We start from the raw sequence: 21,176 nt of genomic DNA, 5'->3' as shown, positions 1-21,176 counted from the left end.
ATAAGCCCTAGATTGTTGCTTAAGCAACTGGGCAGGTATTCAGCCATGTTAGATTTGAGATGCCCATTTGAAATCCAAGTGGAGTGACTTTATAGGCAAATGGATACAAGAGTCTGGAGCTAGGGAAGGATTAATGCCAGGGTTGGAGATGCACAGTTATGAGCAATGGTTACATAAAGTTTTTAAGACCGTGAGCCTAAATGAGACGATCTAAAGAATATTGAAAGAGAAAGGGGCCCAGGGCAAAAATTTGGGGATTCCAGTATTTAAAAGCTGTGCTGAGAAACAGCCAGCTAGAGCTTGACCACAGATGTCACAGAAAGCTCCCAATTTCCAACCATGACTTAGAAAGACCTACACAGTCGGGCCCTGCTTAACCTTCCAATTTTCTCTTCCTACCACCAACTGCACACCAGCTCTTCTTGCCGTTTTTTGTTTCTTCCTCAGGGGTTTACACCCGCTTTAAAATGCTCTCCCTACTCTCCTCCCTTCTCAAGAATGGATCTCCTCAGAGCCCTGACTAAAAATGTCAAGTCCTAAATGTGGCCTTTCCTCACCACCTAATCTGAAGTAGTCATTCATTCTCTCTAGCCATTATCCCATTTTAATTATATATAGAGAACGTGTCCCATCTTTTAACATTTGTCTTTTTGTCCATTTCTCACTACACTGAGAGCTCCATGAGAATTCGGACCTTGCCTGTCTTGCTCACTGCTGCTCCTGTAACACCTACAACAGCTCCTGACACATATAAGCCTCTCAAATATGTGTGAATGAAAGAATGAATGGATTTAGTGTGGAGGAATTCTCTTTCTAGAAGTTCTACAAATTGTAGATATTACTGGGTCTTTATTTGCCCACATATCAAAGACAAGAAACTTAGCATCTCCTAAGATGGTACTGCATCCCATGAGGAAAACAAAAAAGTATTTTCTAGCACAAACGTTAAACACAAATACATATTCATACTGCTTTGGACTGTTTTAAACAATGTGCCTTATAGGAAAGAAAAAAATCTATGTAGGGAAAAACAGTGAAGAAAATCTTTGAAAATAAAAGCTTCTGAATAAAAGTAGACCCGTTTTAGACTCTGAGTGCACAAAACAAAAAAACACAGGATTTATATGGTGGTGTGGAAGTGGGTAGGTTGGTGGTTGCAACTTCTTTCCAGGACTGAACAAACCTTTGTTCTTTCAGTGTAGATGCTTAGTCAAAGGCTGTGGGTTTTCAGAGCTGGGAGAGATGCTTGGAGAATGCTTGATCCAGCTTTATGGAGGAGGTCAGAGAGGAGTGGCCACCTGCCTAACCTCTCAGGTCTGGGGGAACCAAGCCTGGACCAGAATGTACGTCTTCTGAGCAACTCCCAATCCAGAGTTCTCTCCACTGGGCCAGGATCTCTCCCCAGCTCTGAACTTACTTATAGAAATGTATCAAAATCTTTCCCTCTTTTTTCCGAATTGGTAATCAGGGCGATTAAATTCTTTATAGAAATACTCTCAAGAATCTAAATTGTTAGTCAGCACCCTAACTCTACCCTCTCCTCCGCCTTGTCATTCCAACTAGCTCCTCTGTAGTCAGTCTTTTTCGTAGGCTTTTCCTCTCTCTGTCATAGCTCAGGGCCCGGTGCCGTACTTCTCCTACTCCAAAGTATCCCTAAAGCTCTCGTCTGATCTCATGGCTAACTACTCCCAAACTTATCTGCTGGTCTGACCATATCATTGAATTTAGACTTGTATATCCAATACCTACTTAACATTTCCACTTTGATGCTTAACGGGCATCTCAAACAATGTGTTAGACACTAAATTCTTGTCTCTATTCCACCATGTGTAATATGCCCCATCCCAGGTTTGCTCATCTCAGTAAATTGCAGCAATAGCTAAAGCCAAAAGCCTAGGATTCAGAACCGACTTCTCTTTCCTTTCCTTCTTCCAATTCATCAACAGGTCCTGTTATCCCTTTTAGGTTTTGGAATTCAGGTTTATATAATTGGACTAGTCATAATCCTTGGTTTGTAACACCCCACCATCATGGTCTGTGCATGATTCTATTAATTCATTTGTTCATGCATTTACTTTAAATGACAAATGAACCCATCATCCAATCCAGGGACTAGAACATTAACAATGATTTACTCACATATTTGCTGCTCTCAGTTCTCTCTCCTTATCTCCCCCTCATCCAAAGGTAACCCTATCCTGAACTTTATTACTATCTTGTGGTTTTTTATTAATAGTTTTGTCTCATATACACAGATGCCTAAACAATTGTTTTAGTTTTTGAACTTCATGAGAAAAGTATTATGCCATGTGTAGCCTTCTGAGTGTTTTACTTTTTCATTCAATTTATGTTGCTATGTTCCATGTGAGCACACAATACTTTACCCTCCTGTAGATGGACTTTGGGTTTTTCCCAGGACATTATTATATATGTATTCTGGGACACTTTGTGCAATTATTTCTCGAGTATGTGCCTAAAAGTGGAATTGCTAGGCTATGGGCAACTAATGTTCAACTTTTCAAATGAATGGTTTTTCAGTAGTAGATACACATTAACATTCCCATTAGCAATATGAGTAATCCTGTTGACTGAAATTCTCTTCAAAACTTGACTGTGTTGCATTTTTTAACTTTTGCTAGTTGGATAAATTTAAACATATCACTGAGGTCTTGACTTAGTTTATCTGATTATTAACAGAAATGAAAACCTCTTAATATGTGTTTGGCCCATATGCGCTTCCAATTCTGCGAAGGACCTGTTTCAGTCTTTCGGCCATTTTTCTGTTGTTTTTTTTTCTTATGGATTTGTAGAATTTCTGTATATATTCTTAATATTAATCGATATTGGTTATGAGTTTTGCAAATTTCTTCTTACAGTTTACAGTTTGGCTTTAATATGTCTAAATTAATAATTTATAACAAAGCACTATTTTCTTTTACATTTATTTTTCATGGTCTCTTTTGCTTCCAGTTTAAGAAGTCCTTCTTAAAGCAGGATCACGAAGATATTCACCTACGTTTTTGAAATATGTTTCACCTATAGTTTTAACTATATTTTCTACATCAAAATTTCTAAAGTTTCAGGACACTTAAAACAGTTGTTTTTATGTATGGTGTGAAGAAGAGATCCAATTCTGTATATTCCTCTTTTTTTGTCAGCTCTGCTTAATAGTCCTATCATTGATCTACCATGCCTTCTCTGTCAATGTGAAATTTACACCTATGCATGGGTCTGCATTGGGGCTCTCTATTCTATTCCACTGGCCATTTTTCCTGTTTCTGCACTCACATCACACTCTTAAGTACTTCAGCCTTATAAGAAGTCCTTCTCACAGGACAAATTATCCCTCCTTTCTTTTTCTTCAAAAGTGCCTTGGTCATTCTTCATCCTTCACCGCGTCACATAAATTTCATTTTGTCAATTCAAGGAGAAATGCTGGGATTTAGTTTGGAGATGCACTGAATCTATGTATCAACTTGGAGAGAATTAACATCTTTCATATTGTCTTTCTATCCATGAACATAGGATCAATCTAGTCCTCCTTACTGTCTTTTAGTGAAGTTATTTAACTTTCTGTACACAGGTCTGTGTACAGATTACACAGTAATCTAACCAAATCTAATCTTTGGTTAGATTACTTAGCACTTTAGAATTATGTTTGCAATTGTTTGGTCTTAAAAAAGTCTATTTTCTAATTGTTTGAGGTCGGTGTATGTAAGTATAATTCACAATTATATACTGATCCCTTATTTAGCCATCTAATAATTTGATGGAAGATGTTTTAAATTTCCTATGTAGATAATCACATCATAAGTAAATAATGACAGTTTACTTTCTCCTTTCCAATATCTTTATCTTCCTCATGGTGCTGCACTAACATTTATAGTACAATTCTGAATAAAAGTGAAGACAGTGGTCATCTTTATTCTGTTGTTCATTTCAAAGAGAATGTTTCTAATGTTTCCTCTCTTAGGGTGATGTTTATTATAGGATGCTTGAAGATACCCTTTACCAAGCTGAGAAGTACCCTTTCATCTACAGATTACTAAAAGTTATTAATTAATATTTTTATCAAATGTTTTTCTCCATCTATTGAGCAGATGGTTTTTCACTTTTATTCTGTAAATGCAGCAAATATTTATAAATTTTCTAATATACCATCTCTGTTTTCCTGTAATAAACACCACTTGCTCAGTAGATTACATTCAGTTTGCCTTTGCATATATATTCACGACAAAACGGGCCTATAATTTTCCTTTTTTGTATTGCCCCCATCTAGTTTTACTATCAGTTATATTGGTTTCTGATGTAGGAGACATTCTGTTCTCCAGAATATATCTAAGATTAGAATACCCATAAAGTTTGGTAAAACCACCTATGCCTAGAGTTTTCTTCACAGAAGGATTTCTAACTACTTCCTTTCCTTTAATAGTAGTAGTACTGCTCAGGCTTCTGACTTCTTCTTAACCAAAATATAACACATTTTTTTCTAGGAATTTTCCCTTTTGCCTAAATTTTGAAACTTATTGCCATGTTGTTCATAACATCCATTAGTATGTGCAGTGACATAGGCCTTTTCATTCCCAGTATGGGTTATTTGTACATTTTCTCTTTCTCCAGGATAAACTTGCCAGAAATTTTCGTCTATTTTGTTCATCTTTTCAAAGACTCAATAGCTTTGATAATCTTCTACTGCATTCTTGTTTTCTGTTTCTGCTCTTATCTCCTTCATCTTGTTCTCCTATAACTTAATTGGACACTCAGCTCATTTTAAAAATATAAATAAGGATTTAAAGCTATAAACTTTTCCTTGAAGCACTTTCTCTGTATCCTTGTAAGTTCTGATATTCATTATTAGTCAGCTCTTAGTATTTTTAAATTTCTCCATTTTTATTATTTCTATTTTCTCATTAAGTCTTCTTGGTGCACTCAATTTTTAGTATTATGTAAAACCCAACTCTATGTCTAATAATATTTTTGTCCTATCATGTTCTTTTCTGATAACAGTATAACCACTCTAGCTTTCTTTTGGTATTTTCCTGGCATCTTTTTTCCATTCTTTTATTCCAACATTTCCATGTCCTTATGCTTTGTTATCATATACTTTAATCCAACTTGACTATATTTTTACTTACTTTTTATTTCCGTATCATATTCTTTCTCTACTTGGTCTCTTCACTTTTAACTGATTATCTCCATTTTTCATCTAACAAGAACTTTAATATATCCCCATGCTCTCTGGTCTTCTCCCATTCCCATTGTGTTGATATTGTAAAGAATTTTAGTTCTAGATTGTTAAGGATCTACCTGAAGTTTTAAAATTTTCTCTAGCCTTACTTTTTATTCTTTTAAAGTTATCAACAAACTTTCTCTACGTATCTGATCACTTTTCTTCCCAAATCTCAAAGCATCTCCTGGATTTGTTTCTCTTTTAGTTTTAGTATTTTCTCCAAGTGTTTTCTTTTTTTTAAAAATTTATTTATTTATTGGCCATGCCATGCGGCATGCAGGATCCTAGTTCCCTGACCAGGGATCGAACCTGTGCCCCCTGCATTGGCAGCATGGAATCTTAACCACTGGACCACCAGGGAAGCTCCCCCAATTTTTTTTTTTTCCAGCTGCGCTGGGTCTTTGTTGCTGTGCACAGGCTTTCTCTAGTTGCAGTGAGTGCGGACGACTCTTCGTTGCGGTGCACTGGCTTCTCATTGCAGTGGCTTCTCTTGTGGAGCACAGGCTCTAGGTGCATGGGCTTCAGTAGTTGCATCACACAGGCTCAGCAGTTGCGGCATGCGGGCTCTAGGGCATGCAGGCTTCAGTAGTTGTGGCGCGTGGGCTCAGGAGTTGTGGCTCGCAGATTCTAGAGCACAGGCTCGGTAGTTGTGGTACACGGTCTTAGCTGCTCCGTGGCATGTGGGATCTTCCCAGACCAGGGCTCAAACCCGAGTCCCCTGTAATGGCAGGCAGATTCTTCACCAGTGTGCCACCAGGGAAGTCCCCCCAAAGTGTTTTTAATTTGCATCTTTGTGTGGAAAATCTTCTGAAGCTTTGAAAGTCTGAGCACATGTTTATTATGCCCTCACATGAACTATCAAGACATAAAATTCTAGTTTCAAATTTCTTTTCATGTTCAATTTCATATTCTTGAGCTGGGCATGGTAATGATGGTTTCTACCATACCATTCTCAAATATCCTTTTGTCTGTGCGCTTCCATCCATCCTGGTGACTGAGTCTTCTATACGTAAGGCTGACCAAACCTTTGAGACAGGACTGAAAGTAATACCACCTTCAGAACACCAGTTCTCTCACACACATCTGCTGTGAATATAAACTGGTTCAACTTTTCTAGATGGCAATTTGGCAATGCAGATCAAATATTTTAAAACACACATGTACCTTGCTTGACCCAACAATTTTACTTCTAGGCATCTACATGAAGGAAATAAGCCAACAATGTTCCAAGAAGTATACAAAAAGATCCTCATCACGGCATTATGACAAGAAAAAGAAATTTAAAACAAACTAATGTCCAAACACAATTAGTTAACATCCTATCATCAAAACCTTACATTGATCCAGATTTGTAGAATTTTTAAGTAAAAAAAAAAGAAAGTCTACTTTTTGTTTCAGAAATGTACACACATAGGTAGAAAATATCTGAAAGTCTATTCTTCAAAAATATTGAGTAGCTTTCTCTAGATGGAGGGACTAAAGTGGTTTCTCATTTCTTCTTTTTGCTTTTCCACACCATTTGTTTTACAATTTGAAACTGACAGATCGAGTGGCTCTGGGATCAGTGTATCCTTTGCAAGTATCACTCTTTCAAGCCACACCCTTTCCAACTCCCCTGAGCACACATCAAACTCCTAATTTATCTTTATACCCTTTCAATGATTACTACAGTGCTCAATGTATGTAAAGTATAAATACACTACATCAAGATGTTCAAGAATGCATCTCTAGAATAAAATGTGATTGTCCTCTATTAATCACCATAATAAAGGGATTCTTTAAGTTACAGAGAACAGAATGAATAAAAGTAACTTTCTTTTCAGAAGAAATCTTTCTTTAAATAAAATGTTTTTCAATCCTAACATATAAAACAGACAAAAATAAAGTCATTGTAGTGGGGGGGGAAGGAAGCTGATCCTGTTCACTTACCCTTCTCTTGTCTTTTGCAGGCTGCTATGAAGTTTGAAAACTACAATTCAATATATTCAGCTGACCCTATATATCATGTCAGAGCTAGAAGAGAAAGCAAAAATACACTCAATCTAATATTTATTTATTTAGCTTTTTTTTTGCAACTATAAATTACAATCACTAGTACACCTGTAATTCTTTATAGTGTGTTCAACTAAATAAGCAAACACAGCATAGGTCAGTTTAAAAGAAATCATAGTACTTTTCAGTGTAATTTGCAAAAGAGGGAAAAAGTCTTGGACCCACTCCTTGAAAGGAAATAAATATCAAGTAACCATAAAAATATTCAGTCATTTTCCAGGTCTTCAGGGAGGTTCATGCATGGTCCCAGGCAGAGCATCACAGTTCCTCTTTGAAATATCCCAGCTTTGCCAATGACATCTCTTTTCTCAACTGCATAACTTCCCAAAACATTTGATCAACTATACAAACAGAAAAGAGAAACACATAAATCATAAACTATTATCTTAATTATTTTTAATCTGTTTCACTGAAAATTTAAGATTAGCTGAAATGCCAGTTGGGCATCTCCTAATGATGTACCTAATGCTTAGACATGCTATCACTGCTTCACACTAACTTCTCCATGTACTTGTGAGCATCCCAGTTTTACGAATAAATAAGCAGTATTTACCAATTTTGCTACAACGATTTGTTAGATACTTCAATGACTGACTACCATTTTAGCCCAAAAGAAGGTAGGCATCTCAATGTCCTGAGTAACTGGCAATGCTGCTGCCTTCTTGAGTAACTACACTCAATGCTCAATTACACAAGAGTTATTATCTAACTTATGCACCTTCTTGCTATAGTTTGCTGTATCTTGGCCATTTTTCACTTTTCATTAAAACCAACAGAGTAAACAGGAAAAAAAAAGGAAAACAAGAGACAGCCCAGAGAACTTAGTAACATTCTTTGTGAGTAATAATAGGGAAAGATTCTGTGTATGGCTCAATTAGAAATAAAAATAAATGCAGAGGATGAACTGTAAATTTCAATTATCTGTGCTTCTGAAAGTCCCCTCTATAAGTGGGAAGAAATTTGCTCTATGTTTTAGATAATAAAAGGTCTCTCTCTGACATATGATCAGATTAGGTTGATTTAGATCAGTGGTTCTCAACCTGGGAGAATGTGTCCCCAGGTGTGCATTTGGCAATGTCTGGATATATTTTTCATTACTAGCATCTAGTGAGTAAAGCCCAGGGATGCTATTAAACATCCTACAATGCACAAGACAGCCTCCCACAACAAAGAATTATACAGTTTAAAATAATAATAGTACCAAGGCTGAGAAACCCTGCTTTATATTTAACTGCCTTAAATCCCTTTTAGCACAAGGCACAGATAATAAACAGATTGTAAAATTAACAGTAATTTACTACAAACCCACTCAGTATACAATGTGTAACAAATGCTGTGAAGTGAAAGGGTAAGAGGAACCAGACAAGATATCACTTTTATCACCATCACCACAACCACTCATGATCCCTTCTTCCTGTTTTCACAAAGTAGAGTACCTTTCATTCTTCCCTACAAAAACTTCTTTTTTCTTTTCTTTTTTTTTATTCAAACAGAAAGTCACAAAAATTATAATCATCCTCATCAGTTCACTCAGTCCCATGTAACTTTTTTTTCCATCTTGACCTTTTGTTAGCACTTTTATGAATTCATCAGTTTTCCATTAGAGTTCTGAAAATGCTCATTCATTCAGTTCAGCAGTATGGATGGATCAGTTACCAGAAACCTGTACTTGTCAGAGTCTTTTCCATGAATTCATTGAAGATGAAACCCTTTTATAGGAACATTTTTGCAAAAGCATCAGAGTACACCCAGAACTGTCTGTAAATGACAAAAGACTTAAAAATGACCATGGTTAAAGATCTGATGAAAGTTCATAATAATGCAATTGACAAGGAAATTTAGTTGTTTCTGAGACATACATTTTAAAGTAATAACTAGAATTATGACATAACATTATAGCAGCACAGATAAGATTTTTAGAAATTTCATGTAATGTCTGAAACATTTATATTAACATATTTCCATACAAATAACCCAAAGAAAGTTTAGTATTAGTTGTCTTTTTGTTTTTTTATACTGCAGGTTCTTATTAGTCATCAATATAATACACATCAGTGTATACATGTCAATCCCAATCGCCCAATTCAGCACCCCACCATCCCCACCCCACCGCGGTTTTCCACCCTTGGTGTCCATACGTTTGTTCTCTATATCTGTGTCTCAACTTCTGCCCTGCAAACCAGTTCATCCGTACCATTCTTCTAGGTTCCACATCCATGTGTTAATATACGATATTTGTTTTTCTCTTTCTGACTTACTTCACTCTGTATGACAGTCTCTAGATCCATCCATGTCTCAACAAATGACTCAATTTTGTTCCTTTTTATGGCTGAGTAATATTCCATTGTATATATGTACCACATCTTCTTTAACCATTTGTCTGTCGATGGGCATTTAGGTTGCTTCCATGACTTGGCTATTGTAAATAGTGCTGCAATGAACATTGGGGTGCATGTGTCTTTTAGAATTATGGTTTCCTCTAGGTATATGCCCAATAGTGGGATTGTTGGATCATATGGTAATTCTATTTTTAGTTTTTTAAGGAACCTCCATACTGTTCTCCATGGTGGCTGTACCAATTTACATTCCTACCAACAGTGCAAGAGGGTTCCCTTTTCTCCACACCCTCTCCAGCATTTGTTGTTTGTAGATTTTCTGATGATGCCCATTCTAAGTGGTGTGAGGTGATAGCTCATTGTAGTTTTGATTTGCATTTCTCTAATAATTAGTGGTGTTGAGCAGCTTTTCATGTGCTTCTTGGCCATCTGTATATCTTCTTTGGAGAAATGTCTATTTAGGTCTTCTGCCCGTTTTTGGGTTGGGTTGTTTGTTTCTTTAGTACTGGGCTGCATGAGCTGTTTAAATATTTTGGAGATTAATCCTTTGTCCGCTGATTCGTTTGCAAATATTTTCTGCCATTCTGAGGGTTGTCTTTTCGTCTTGTTTATGGTTTCCTTTGCTGTGCAAAAGCTTTGAAGTTTCATTAGGTCCCATTTGTTTATTTTTGTTTTTATTTCCATTACTCTAGGAGGTGGATCATAAAAGATCCTGCTGTGATTTATGTCAAAGAGTGTTCTTCCTATGTTTCCCTCTAAGAGTTTTATAGTGTCCAGTCTTACATTTAGGTCTCGAATCCATTTTGAGTTTATTTTTGTGTATGGTGTTAGGGAGTGCTCTAATTTCATTCTTTTACATAAAACTTCTTTTTTTAACAAGGAGAAAAAATATGCTTGACAACACAAATCATCTGTTCTTCAGCTTAAATCATATTATCTACCAATAGGTATTAAAAAAGATTTAAATTTTATTAAAGTCATAAAAAGTACTGTATAGTTTAAAGACTGCTTTTATGCTCTGTGGCCTTTTGAAATTCAACGTTAATTAGAGACAGGTTTCACCTCTTTTCTTTTATGCATTAAAACCTAATTATATGGGATTATAAATAAATGACTATTTTCAACGTACTAGAGCTTGAAAACGCTAAACTAAGTTTTTATCAACACGACTGATTTTTCCAAAGAATTAAGATTCACTGGTTTACATGACAGAAAGATAGTAGGCATCTACTAGTTTTTAAGTATAAGAAAATTTTCAATGTTTAGAAAAACAAAAACAGGAAAATTTCCCACAACTTCAAATACAAAATTGGCATGGACTTGTCCCTAGCCTAGTATCTGCTATTTCTGTTTTAAAACAATGATACATATTTAAAGAAAAAACACAAAACAAACACTGCTTTTGAGCTGTCAGGCCATATTAGTTTCTACGCCTGGTATTTAAGACATTCGGCTATAAAACCATAAGTAATCATGAAAGACTACATTAAAAATGCCATGAACATACATTAAAAAATATCCAGCAGAGTCCTGGGCTGACTATCCTGGATATATCATCCGCATGTCTCAGGTGATTTAGAACACAGTCATCTTTATTCCACTCAGAATTATGCTCAGGACTGCTTTATTAACTTACACATGATAGTAGAAAAATACAGAAAAAAATTTATTGTTAGTGCCTTGTGGGTTCCAGTAATTAAAATAAATCTGGGGAATTCCCTGGTGGTCCAGTGGTTAGGACTCTGCACTTCCACTGCAGGGGACATGGGTTTGATCCCTGGTCAGGGAACTAAGATCCCACATGCCACGTGGCATGGCCAAAACTAAAAAATCTATTAAAAAATAAATAAAATAAAATAAATCTGACCATGTCTAGAGCTTGTTCATTTTTATTTCTTAAGGAGTAAATTCAATGGGCTTTATGCTCCTCTCACACTTACCATCTGGTTTATCATATACCCCTTAAAAGTTAAAACTGATCCTGCTTAAAATTAGAGTAAAATGAGGCAAATATAAGGATTAAATACAACATGTTTAAAAGATGCATTTGTTCCCAAATTCTTCACACATTTTATTAGACCTACAAAAGAGATTCAATATAAATGTACCAATGATAAAGCTGACTTGCGCTTACTATTATGTTCCATACTTTTTACTGAATTTCATGCAAATATTTTATAATGAATTAAGAACACTCACCATCCTGCTGTTTCACAAGTCCCTGTTGAATATATCGAATATACGTGAAAAAGTTACATACAGAAGTGATCTATGCCAAAAAGAAAAAAAAATGTTAAACAGTCAAATATCTCACATCAAAGCAAGCTTTATTAAAACTTGTGGTTAATCAGGAGCAACTAAGCCCGTGCGCCACAACTACTGAGCCTGCGCTCTAGAGCCTTTGAGCCACAACTACTGAGCCCATGAGCAACAACTACTGCAGCCTGCACACCCAGAGCCCATGCTCTGCAACAAGAGAAGCCACCACAACTAGAAGCCCGCGCAGCACAACGAAGAGTAGCCCCCACTCGCCGCAACTAGAGAAAGCCCACGCGCAGCAACAAAGACCCAATGCAGCCAAAAATAAATAAATTAATTAAAAAAAGAAATTTGTGGTTAAATTACTTACCCTGTATCTGCAAAAAGGAGAAATATAATAATAATTGCTTGAGTCCCCTAATTTAATTCTGTGTTTACAGGACTTACTCTGACCTGTGAGAGCACATTTTCTGTAAAACAAGGATAAATTTTAGTTTTTTAAATTAAAAGCATTGTGCCTCTACCTTCTGGACAAGTTGTATATTCATTAAGACAACTAATATCTGAGAGCCGACCATGTACCAGGCACTTTGTGATGCTGGACTATAATGATGAAAAAGACAAAAGCCCTGCCCTTTGGGGCTTACATTCTAGTATAAGCTTACAGACATAGCTTTAACCATGGTTCTAGAAATAGAAGCTAAATGTGTTCATATATGTCCTGGGGCACATTTACAAACGAGTAATCAGCTGCAGGGCAGCTCTCAGCTTTCCATTGGGACTTCAACTTCTCTCTCAGTTGAAAAAAACTTAAAAGTGACTGCTTAGGTCTCAAAACATGTTATTGACAGCTTTGCAGGAGAACAGCTTCCAGATGGGATGCTTTTTGGTGTGTTGGGTTGGTGCATATGCATTTAACGTGGCACCTAGGCCTAAGAAGTACAAAGGGATAAGCTACCGTACAAATACACTGAATCTTAACAATTACACCAAGGGCACACTACATTTAGACGCACCAACCTTTCTCTTTGCATACTACAACATGTAAAATTTGGCATGAGGGCTTTCTGGCTGCGATTAGGCTGAAAGCCTCTTTTTTTTTTTTTTTTTTTTTGCCACACCACTTGGCATGTGGAATCTCAGTTCCCTGACCAGGGATTGAACCTGCACTCCCTGCACTGGAAGTGCAGGGTCTTAACCACTGGACTGCCAGGGAAGTCCCCCTGAAAGCCTCTTGAGAACAGTAAATGTATTTTATTCATCTTCAAATGCCTGGCACCAAGCATGGCCCAGCACACAGCAGACATTCAATGACTGTTGGTTAAGTGACAGGCCACCCGTCACTCCACTGCTCAACAGGATCAGGCTGGACTCACAGCAGCCCAGGTGTCAACCTCCTAAATTAGAAGCTTGACTGAAGATAGTTATCATTCCTTGTCAATGCAAAATTAGTGTAGCTCTAAGTAACATAAAGTGGCCAATAGCATTTTATACAACATTATAAATTATATAATAAAGAAAAATATATTAAATGAACGTTAATTTTCAGCTATACTTACCAGAAATATGATACAAATGTGCCTCCATATTAAGCAAACACACGGAGAATGTGCATTTAAAAGTGTAATTCTGGAAGTGGCCATTCAAATCACAAAAGAATTCTTACCTTTTCAAAGAGATTTAGCCTCATTGTTCCTTTATTAGAAAATTCCTTTAATGATCTATAACAATATTTAAAAGCACTAACTACTAGCTTGGGGAGGATAGACAATCAAGAAATTTAAGGCACAAGTGGTAAAAGTCTTTGGAACTATACTATTTTAAGCACAATTTACACAAGAGAAAAAAGTAACCATCAAACTGATAAAAATCACCTTTTGGAAGCAGACATACCTGTTTGTCTACTATTTTTCTAATTTTGAAAGGACTCAGGTAAAGTGGTTTTAAGTATCAACTTTTAAAATAATAAAAAAGTGTTTAAGTTATCTCATTTCTAAAGCAAATATATTTTTATTTGAGCCAGGATTCAACACTAAGTCTTCTCTAATTCCAATGTTTTTTTTAACATGCCACACTACCTCAGTATCCCTTAACAGCCCTTGTCCCAACATTTCAAATCCTTGCTTGCCATTTTCACTTAGGGATGTCAACGTGTCTAAATCTAGACGTATCATCTTGTTTCCAAAACCAGAGCCCTTCCTACTGATTTCCAAAAGCTCACGGTATCCCTCTAATCAGTCACCTCTAATTCCTTTCTTTCACATCTTCCCTCTCCATACACTCACCATCCTCTGAACACACTGTTTTCTTGTTCCTTTATTCAGTCATATGTACTGTTCCTTATCTCCCCAATTCCACCCATGCTTCAAAAGCCCAGATCAAATCAAATCCCAAGAACAGTCCCTGATCACCACCAGTAGAATGATCTTGCCTTCCACAAAATTCCCCGAGCACTGTGCCATTCGTTTAGTGTTTATCTTGATAACCTCATCCACAAGAGCCATACTTCACGTTTCATAAAAGAGGACAACGTCTTCTTTAGTATTCTCCACACAATATGCACCACAAACACCTTGGTTTCTGGCCCCATGCCCACAAGAACAACAATATTCTTAACGATGTAAATTATTCTCTAAACCTAATCTGTATAATTATTTTACTAAAATACTGTAAAAACCTACTTTAACTGAGACTCTGATTTGTTATCATTTGCACATGTTTAATGTGTGATATATAATGCAAGTATAAATTTAAAATCCTACAGTAAAAACTGCTATATTTAAAATAAGGTATAACATAGAAACTAAAAGTACAAAAAGTATTAATGACCAGGATAAAAATACCCAGGTGTTTGTTGAAGGATAGAATTTAGGAATGAAAATCTCTTCCCCAAAATTCAGAGGCCACCATACTACAGGTGTGGCATGGGGGAGTGTCAAACAGGACATAACTCTAGGTAGACGTGTGGCTCACAGAGCAAATACAGGATTAAGTTACCCAAATACCAACACTGTGTGATGCTGCTGAGAGTGTGACGTGCATAACAGGAAACAAGAACTACACAACTCCTACGACTGGCTTTAACAGACCTAGTAGTTAATCTCAACCAGCTATTTCCTCCTCTGCCTTCAAAATGGCCTGATGGGATTCAATTATTGCTTGCTGTGAGCTCTCTCGGGCTCTTCGGTCCCCTATACCGATCTAGTTCTTCACCACCAACTAAGCAGCTTCCTCAAAATCTTTTGAAGTCACTTTTTAAACAGCTGTGGCAAACGTTTTATGTACTGTTGGTTTCAGTCTTTCCTCCTCCCAGGACCAGTTGGAAGACAGCTTGCCCTGCTACGAAGTGTGGGAGTCACCCCTGAAGGTATAAAACTGCCAAATATCTCTCACATATGGGAGACAGAGCTGTTTACTTACCAAAGTGAGAAAGTTTTATAGCAAGAGTAGTAAAGGATAGGACTAACCAAGCCTTCTGGTACCCTGTTTTCATGCTTGGTAAGACTTGGTCTAATTCACTGTCTTCTCAAACTATTTTTGATGGCAAGCCTCAAAAAGAAATAATTTACACAAAAGCCCAGAACACACAGCTGTACATATAAGTATAACAAACAAAAATTCTGCTTATGACCCACTAAAGAGATTTCATAATCAACTAATGGATTATAACATGCGGTTTTTAAAGAAGTTTCTAACACCTGATCTACCTGGATCCCACATATACGTTTGTAATTAGAAGGGCTCTCCACTGATGCTAAATTGGAAATCCCCACACTGCCCAGGGATTGGTCTTTGGGCTGCACAGACGTTAAATAGAAAACTGACAAGAGATTTAACATTTAAAACCAGAAAATATTAAATAACTACAACACATAAAATTTTAAAAGCTCAGTATCTTCCCTAAGACATGGTTTTGAAAACATACTTTGGTCCTCCACATTCAACTGCAGACGCTTTCACAAATCGAATAGGTTGTAGTCCCACTGGTTCAATGCTTAGAGTATTGTTTTCCACAGCCTCCAGAACAGCCGAAGCCAACTTCAAAAAAAACAAAGAAGTATTAGATGCTATGCTGGCAGGAAAATATAAAAATTCTATTCTATAATAAACTGGTTTTTAAAAATTATTTCTCCCAAGGTCCACTAGATTTGCCTTAGCTAATGAAAAAGAAGGAAACCACATAATCTCGGTTTGAATTCTTTTATAATTCAAACATTGTTATGAAAGGCAATTCAGTTATAGCTAAATAACTTTTATTATCTAGAAGGAGATTAAAGACATTAATTCCACGCCACCCCTTACCCACAATTAACATCCACTGGTTACGTCACTTCACAATGAATATCCTAAGGCTTTATTTTGCTAAATTTATGCATTATTTTTTCCTATTGGTCATTCATAACACAGCAATATGTGTTAATTATAGCTATATATTTACCGATCATGTATTTATGTGCACAAGAGTCTACAAAAGAATTAACTGAGTTATCAAATATTAAATGCCCAGATGGAGACAGTAGTAACTGATAAACAATTGATGAAACAGACAAATTTCATTCTGGCAAGATTACTCATACTGAACAGCCTACCTAAAACCAGAGCCACAATGACTGACATATCTACATATCAAAAGCATTTTACTGTTCATCTTAACTTTTCCTTACAAGCAGTGTTATATAATTAAATCCTCTAAAGACTTAACAAAAGACTCTTAGGATTAACTTTCTCAAACACTGATTAACAGGATATTTGTAGACAAACTTTCCACATGTAAGAACAAATTAAAATTATGACCTTACATTTCTATACTGCCGTGTAGTATTTTAAAAAAAAATTTTTCTATCTACTTAATTCACTTCATTTTATCTTAACAATCCTGTGACACAGGCAAGGAAGGCATTTTTTCCCCCTGTTTTAAAGATGAAGAAGCTAAATAGGACTTCTTTTTAATCACATACAGATAAACCCAACAAACACTTTAGAGTGTACATAACTTCCCTTGCACTGAACCTTGGACTAAAAATTAAGTCCTACCCCCTTACATATTTAATACTTCACTCCAATGCAACACACTGCAGCATAAGTGATCCTCTGCTCAAATAAGGAAGGAGGTTCAGTAAGGGAATGCCAAGAAATTATTACGATCCTAATATGGAATGGATAAAATGGTAAAATATGACACTTTATAACTTATTTATGTAAGAGATATTAAAATATGTAACATGACTTAGTAAAAGGTATAGGAACAACTCTAATGCATTTCTGTTAAAATGTGTTTTTAATTACCTCACTTTTTGAGAAGGTTAAACATGGAAAAATATCTTCCTGATAGATTTTGTCTAAGAAAGGACATGTTCTGTCCATTATGGGCTCATCCTTCCAAGATCTGAATTCATTATACAGGGATAAGTCAGCCTGACAAAAGAAAACACAAAATAACTTTTTAAAAAGTACAAACATAAAATAACTTTATAAAACTGAAACCTAATTTAAATATTACTGAAAAAGAAATACTCTTTATTTAAAATAATAATTGAACCATTCTTGATTAGTTATAATACACAGTTGTAATTTTTCTTTTTTTTTAACTGAAGTATAGTTGATTTACAATATTGTGTTAATTTCAGGTATATAGCAAAGTGATTCAGTTATACATATATTTTTCAGATTCTTTTCTATTATAGGTTATTACAAGATACTGAATATAGCTCCCTGTACTATACAGTAAATTCTTGTTGTTTATTTTATATATAGTAATGTATGTCTGTTAATCCCATACTCCTAGTTTATCCCTCCCCCGTCCTTTCCCCTTTGGTAACCGTAAGTTTGTTTTCTACGTCTGTGAGTCTGTTTCTGTTCTGTAAATAAATTCATTTGCATCTTTTTTTAGATTCCACATATAAGTGATATCATATTTGTCTTTCTCTTTCTAACTTACTTCACTTAGTATGATAATCTCTAGGTCCATCCATGTTGCTACAAATGGCAATATTTCATTCTTTTTTATGGCTGAGTAATATTCCATTGCAGCAATTTTTCTTTTCTTCTTCTTTTTTTTTTTGCGGTACGCGGGCCTCTCACTGTTGTGGCCTCTCCCGTTGCAGAGCACAGGCTCCGGACGCGCAGGCTCAGTGGCCATGGCTCACGGGCCCAGCTGCTCCGCGGCATGTGGGATCCCCCCAGACCGGGGCACGAACCCGTGTCCCCTGCATCGGCAGGCGGACTCTCAACCACTGCGCCACCAGGGAAGCCCCGCAATTTTTCTTTTAAAAAAACAATCCAAACTCCCAAATGACTAGCTGGCGCTTTTCAATGTATCCACTATGGTCTCCAAGGACACTACTATTATCCACCTCACCAAAAAAAAAATAATAGCAATGTTGGAGCTCCCCTTAAGATACAAGTGCAGGGCTTCCCTGGTGGCGCAGTGGTTGAGAGTCCGCCTGCCGATGAAGGGGACACGGATTCACGCCCCGGGCCAGGAAGATCCCACATGCCGCGGAGCGACTGGGCCCGTGAGCCTTGGCCGCTGAGCCTGTGCTCTGCAACGGGAGAGGCCACAACAGTGAGAGGCCCACGTATCGCAAAAAAAAATTAAAAAAAAAAAGATACAAGTGCACACTGTTCTGAATACAAAAGATGATAAGTCTTTTGTGAAAATAATCAAAAAGTAATTTGGAGCCAAGTTAATTAAATAAAGTGTTTGAGGGGCTTCCCTGGAGGCGCAGTGGTTAAGAATCCACCTGCCAATGCAGGGGACATGGGTTCAAGCCCTGGTCCGGGAAGATCCCACGTGCCGCGGAGCAACTAAGCCTGTGCGCCGCAACTACTGAGCCTGTGCGCCTAGAGTCCATGCTTCGCAACGAGAAGCCACCACAATGAGAAGCCTGCATGCCACAACGAAGAGCAGCCTCCTCTCGCTGCAACTCTAGAAAGCCCGTGCAGCAACCAAGACCCAACGCACACAAAAATAAATTAATTAAATAATTAAAAAAAAAGAATTTAAAAATAACATGTTTGAATAAACAGAGACTGACTAAACCGTGAAACCTCGTTTGGGGTCAAAAGTGACACCAATTCTTCTGCTATTACCTTAAGGCATTTCCAAAAGAATTTCCAAAATATTTACTGTATAAGCCGCAAGACTAAAAGCAGCACACACATAGCCTCCTAAATAGACTATCTTAAAATATAACATTTATTTAGATTGTTTTGGCATTTCAACATCCAGTATCTACCATCTGAATTATCTGTAATAATCCAGGCTGGCACCCACCTTCCTATTCACTCTTCCAGTTGTCCTTTCTCTACCCATCCAATTTAATAAATTTTCCCAAGTATTCTTCTCTACAGATTCCCTCAGCCCAGCTCAACACTACCTGTCAACATACAAAGCTACATCCACCCACAGCCACCCAAACACAGAGTAGTGTCTCTCACTCGCCTGGCACTCTAAGCCAGAAGCACTGGATACGCTATAAATGAAGCACTGACTGCAGCTATGGCCTCTAGCACAGCTCAATCAGATGTGCAGGGAGTCTACACAAAAGTAACAAAAGGCTGACTGTACCCCAGGTTTCCTACAGACTTTCCTTTAAGGTGTATAATGGCAATCTCAATGTGAATATTTTTCATCCCAATCCATAAATTCCTTGAATCAAAGCTAAAGGTGAAAGGATAAAAATATTAGCAGATAAGTAATACTTACATTTTCAAATTCACTTTCTTTGTAAAGTCTACCCTTTGATGGATATAAAGCTCAAAGTAGGTAAGTAGTGTTCTAAGGAAAGATTCTAGATTAAAGGCAGTAATTAATTTATTAAGAGCTGACTCTGTCAGGAACTATGGTAAGCACTTCACGAACATTTAATCCTAAAAGCTGAGCAAGATAAATATTATAATCTCCATTTATTGACAAGGAAACTAGGGTTTAGAGAAATAAAATAACTTGACCAAGGTTACAGAGCAAGAAATCAGTAAAAGTTGACATCTGGGTGACTTGATCTCAAAGCCTTGCCTCATTACATGTGTGTGCATGCATGCACGTGTGTTTTAAATGCTTTCAGAAGATACGTTATGACCAAATGCCCCCATCACATTTTCTGCAGAAACATGGACATGTTTCATTTTCCTTCCAATTGTTAGATCGTTTTCTAAGACTTACACAAGTCAAATTTATGTGTTTCCGCTGTCTAATGAAACTATTTGACAAGTTTTTCACATGTATCAGAAAACAGGATATATGTGGAAAGCAAAAAGTTATATACTGCCTATTCATATGTTAAGGAATTTTGTAAATTAAAAACAAAACTTTAAAATTTTCCATGAGAAAATATTTAAATTTTCTTAGTGTAGACAATAGGGAAAAAAGGTACATAATTACACACACTGAGAAACCATAGCAAAAATACAAGTTGTACCAAGCAATGAAAAATGCTATCTAGGGCTTCCCTGGTGGCACAGTGGTTAAGAATCCACCTGCCAATGCAGGGGACACAGGTTCAATCCCTGGTCTGGGAAGATCCCACATGCCGTGGAGTAACTAAGCCCGTGCACCACAACTACTGGGCCTGCGCTCTAGAGCCCACGAGCCACAACTACTGAGCCCACGTGCTACAACTACTGAAGCCCACACGCCTAGAGCCTGTGCTCCACAACAAGAGAAGCCACCACAATGAGAAGGCTGAGCACCACAATGAAGAGCAGCCCCTGCTTGCTGCAACTAGAGAAAGCCTGCGCACAGCAACGAAGACCCAACGCAGCCAAAAAATAAATACTATCTAAATTGAAAGAAATCAGAATTAAAGTTATGACTAAAAAAGCTTCTTAAATATTTAATAGAAACCAATGTGAATTTCAGATTTTGTCACATTCAGATTTGACCAAGTACTGAACTTCTCTCTCACTAGCATCTTTTTAATTAATAACTAAAAATGCAATTCAATTAAAATAAGTAACAACCTTGGTTATTCAATTTAATAAACTCCTGGCTTCCCTGCAAAAATCTGAACAAGCACACACAGCTTCTTGATGAATAATGATGAACCTGAATTCACAATGTAAAATATAGTTTTTAAGAAAAAAATGGGAGAAAGCTGCTCATTAATTAGTGATCAATCCCCTTGGAAATGTTTTCTCATCATATGTAAGTAAAAACTATTTTACTCAAAACACCTCAAAAAGGGGCTTCCCTGGTGGCGCAGTGGTTGAGAGTCCGCCTGCCGATGCAGGGGATGCGGGTTCGTGCCCCGGTCCGGGAAGATCCCGCATGCCACGGAGCGGCTGGGCCTGTGAGCCAT

The 21,176-nt window shown here is 36.9% G+C and overlaps 1 protein-coding gene across 7 annotated transcripts in view; it reads right to left on the bottom strand.

The window, feature by feature from the left end:
• Positions 1 to 6,394: 6,394 nt before the first annotated feature.
• The window catches only part of RAB3IP (RAB3A interacting protein), a 71,243-nt gene continuing 56,461 nt past the window's right edge, over positions 6,395 to 21,176 (bottom strand). For all 7 annotated transcript variants that reach the window (XM_067697320.1, XM_067697317.1, XM_067697318.1 and 4 more), the window contains 5 exons: positions 17,164 to 17,292; positions 15,803 to 15,915; positions 12,248 to 12,347; positions 11,818 to 11,887; positions 6,395 to 7,623 (listed from right to left, as the gene is read on the bottom strand). In XM_067697320.1, coding sequence (XP_067553421.1) covers positions 7,541 to 7,623; positions 11,818 to 11,887; positions 12,248 to 12,347; positions 15,803 to 15,915; positions 17,164 to 17,292 — 495 coding nt within the window. In that variant the 3' untranslated portion in view covers positions 6,395 to 7,540. The remainder of the gene's footprint in view (positions 7,624 to 11,817; positions 11,888 to 12,247; positions 12,348 to 15,802; positions 15,916 to 17,163; positions 17,293 to 21,176) is intronic.

The sequence above is a fragment of the Pseudorca crassidens genome, chromosome 11 (assembly GCF_039906515.1).
Source record: "Pseudorca crassidens isolate mPseCra1 chromosome 11, mPseCra1.hap1, whole genome shotgun sequence".
NCBI classification, from domain to species: domain Eukaryota; kingdom Metazoa; phylum Chordata; class Mammalia; order Artiodactyla; family Delphinidae; genus Pseudorca; species Pseudorca crassidens.
This window is presented reverse-complemented; position numbering and strand designations above follow the sequence as displayed.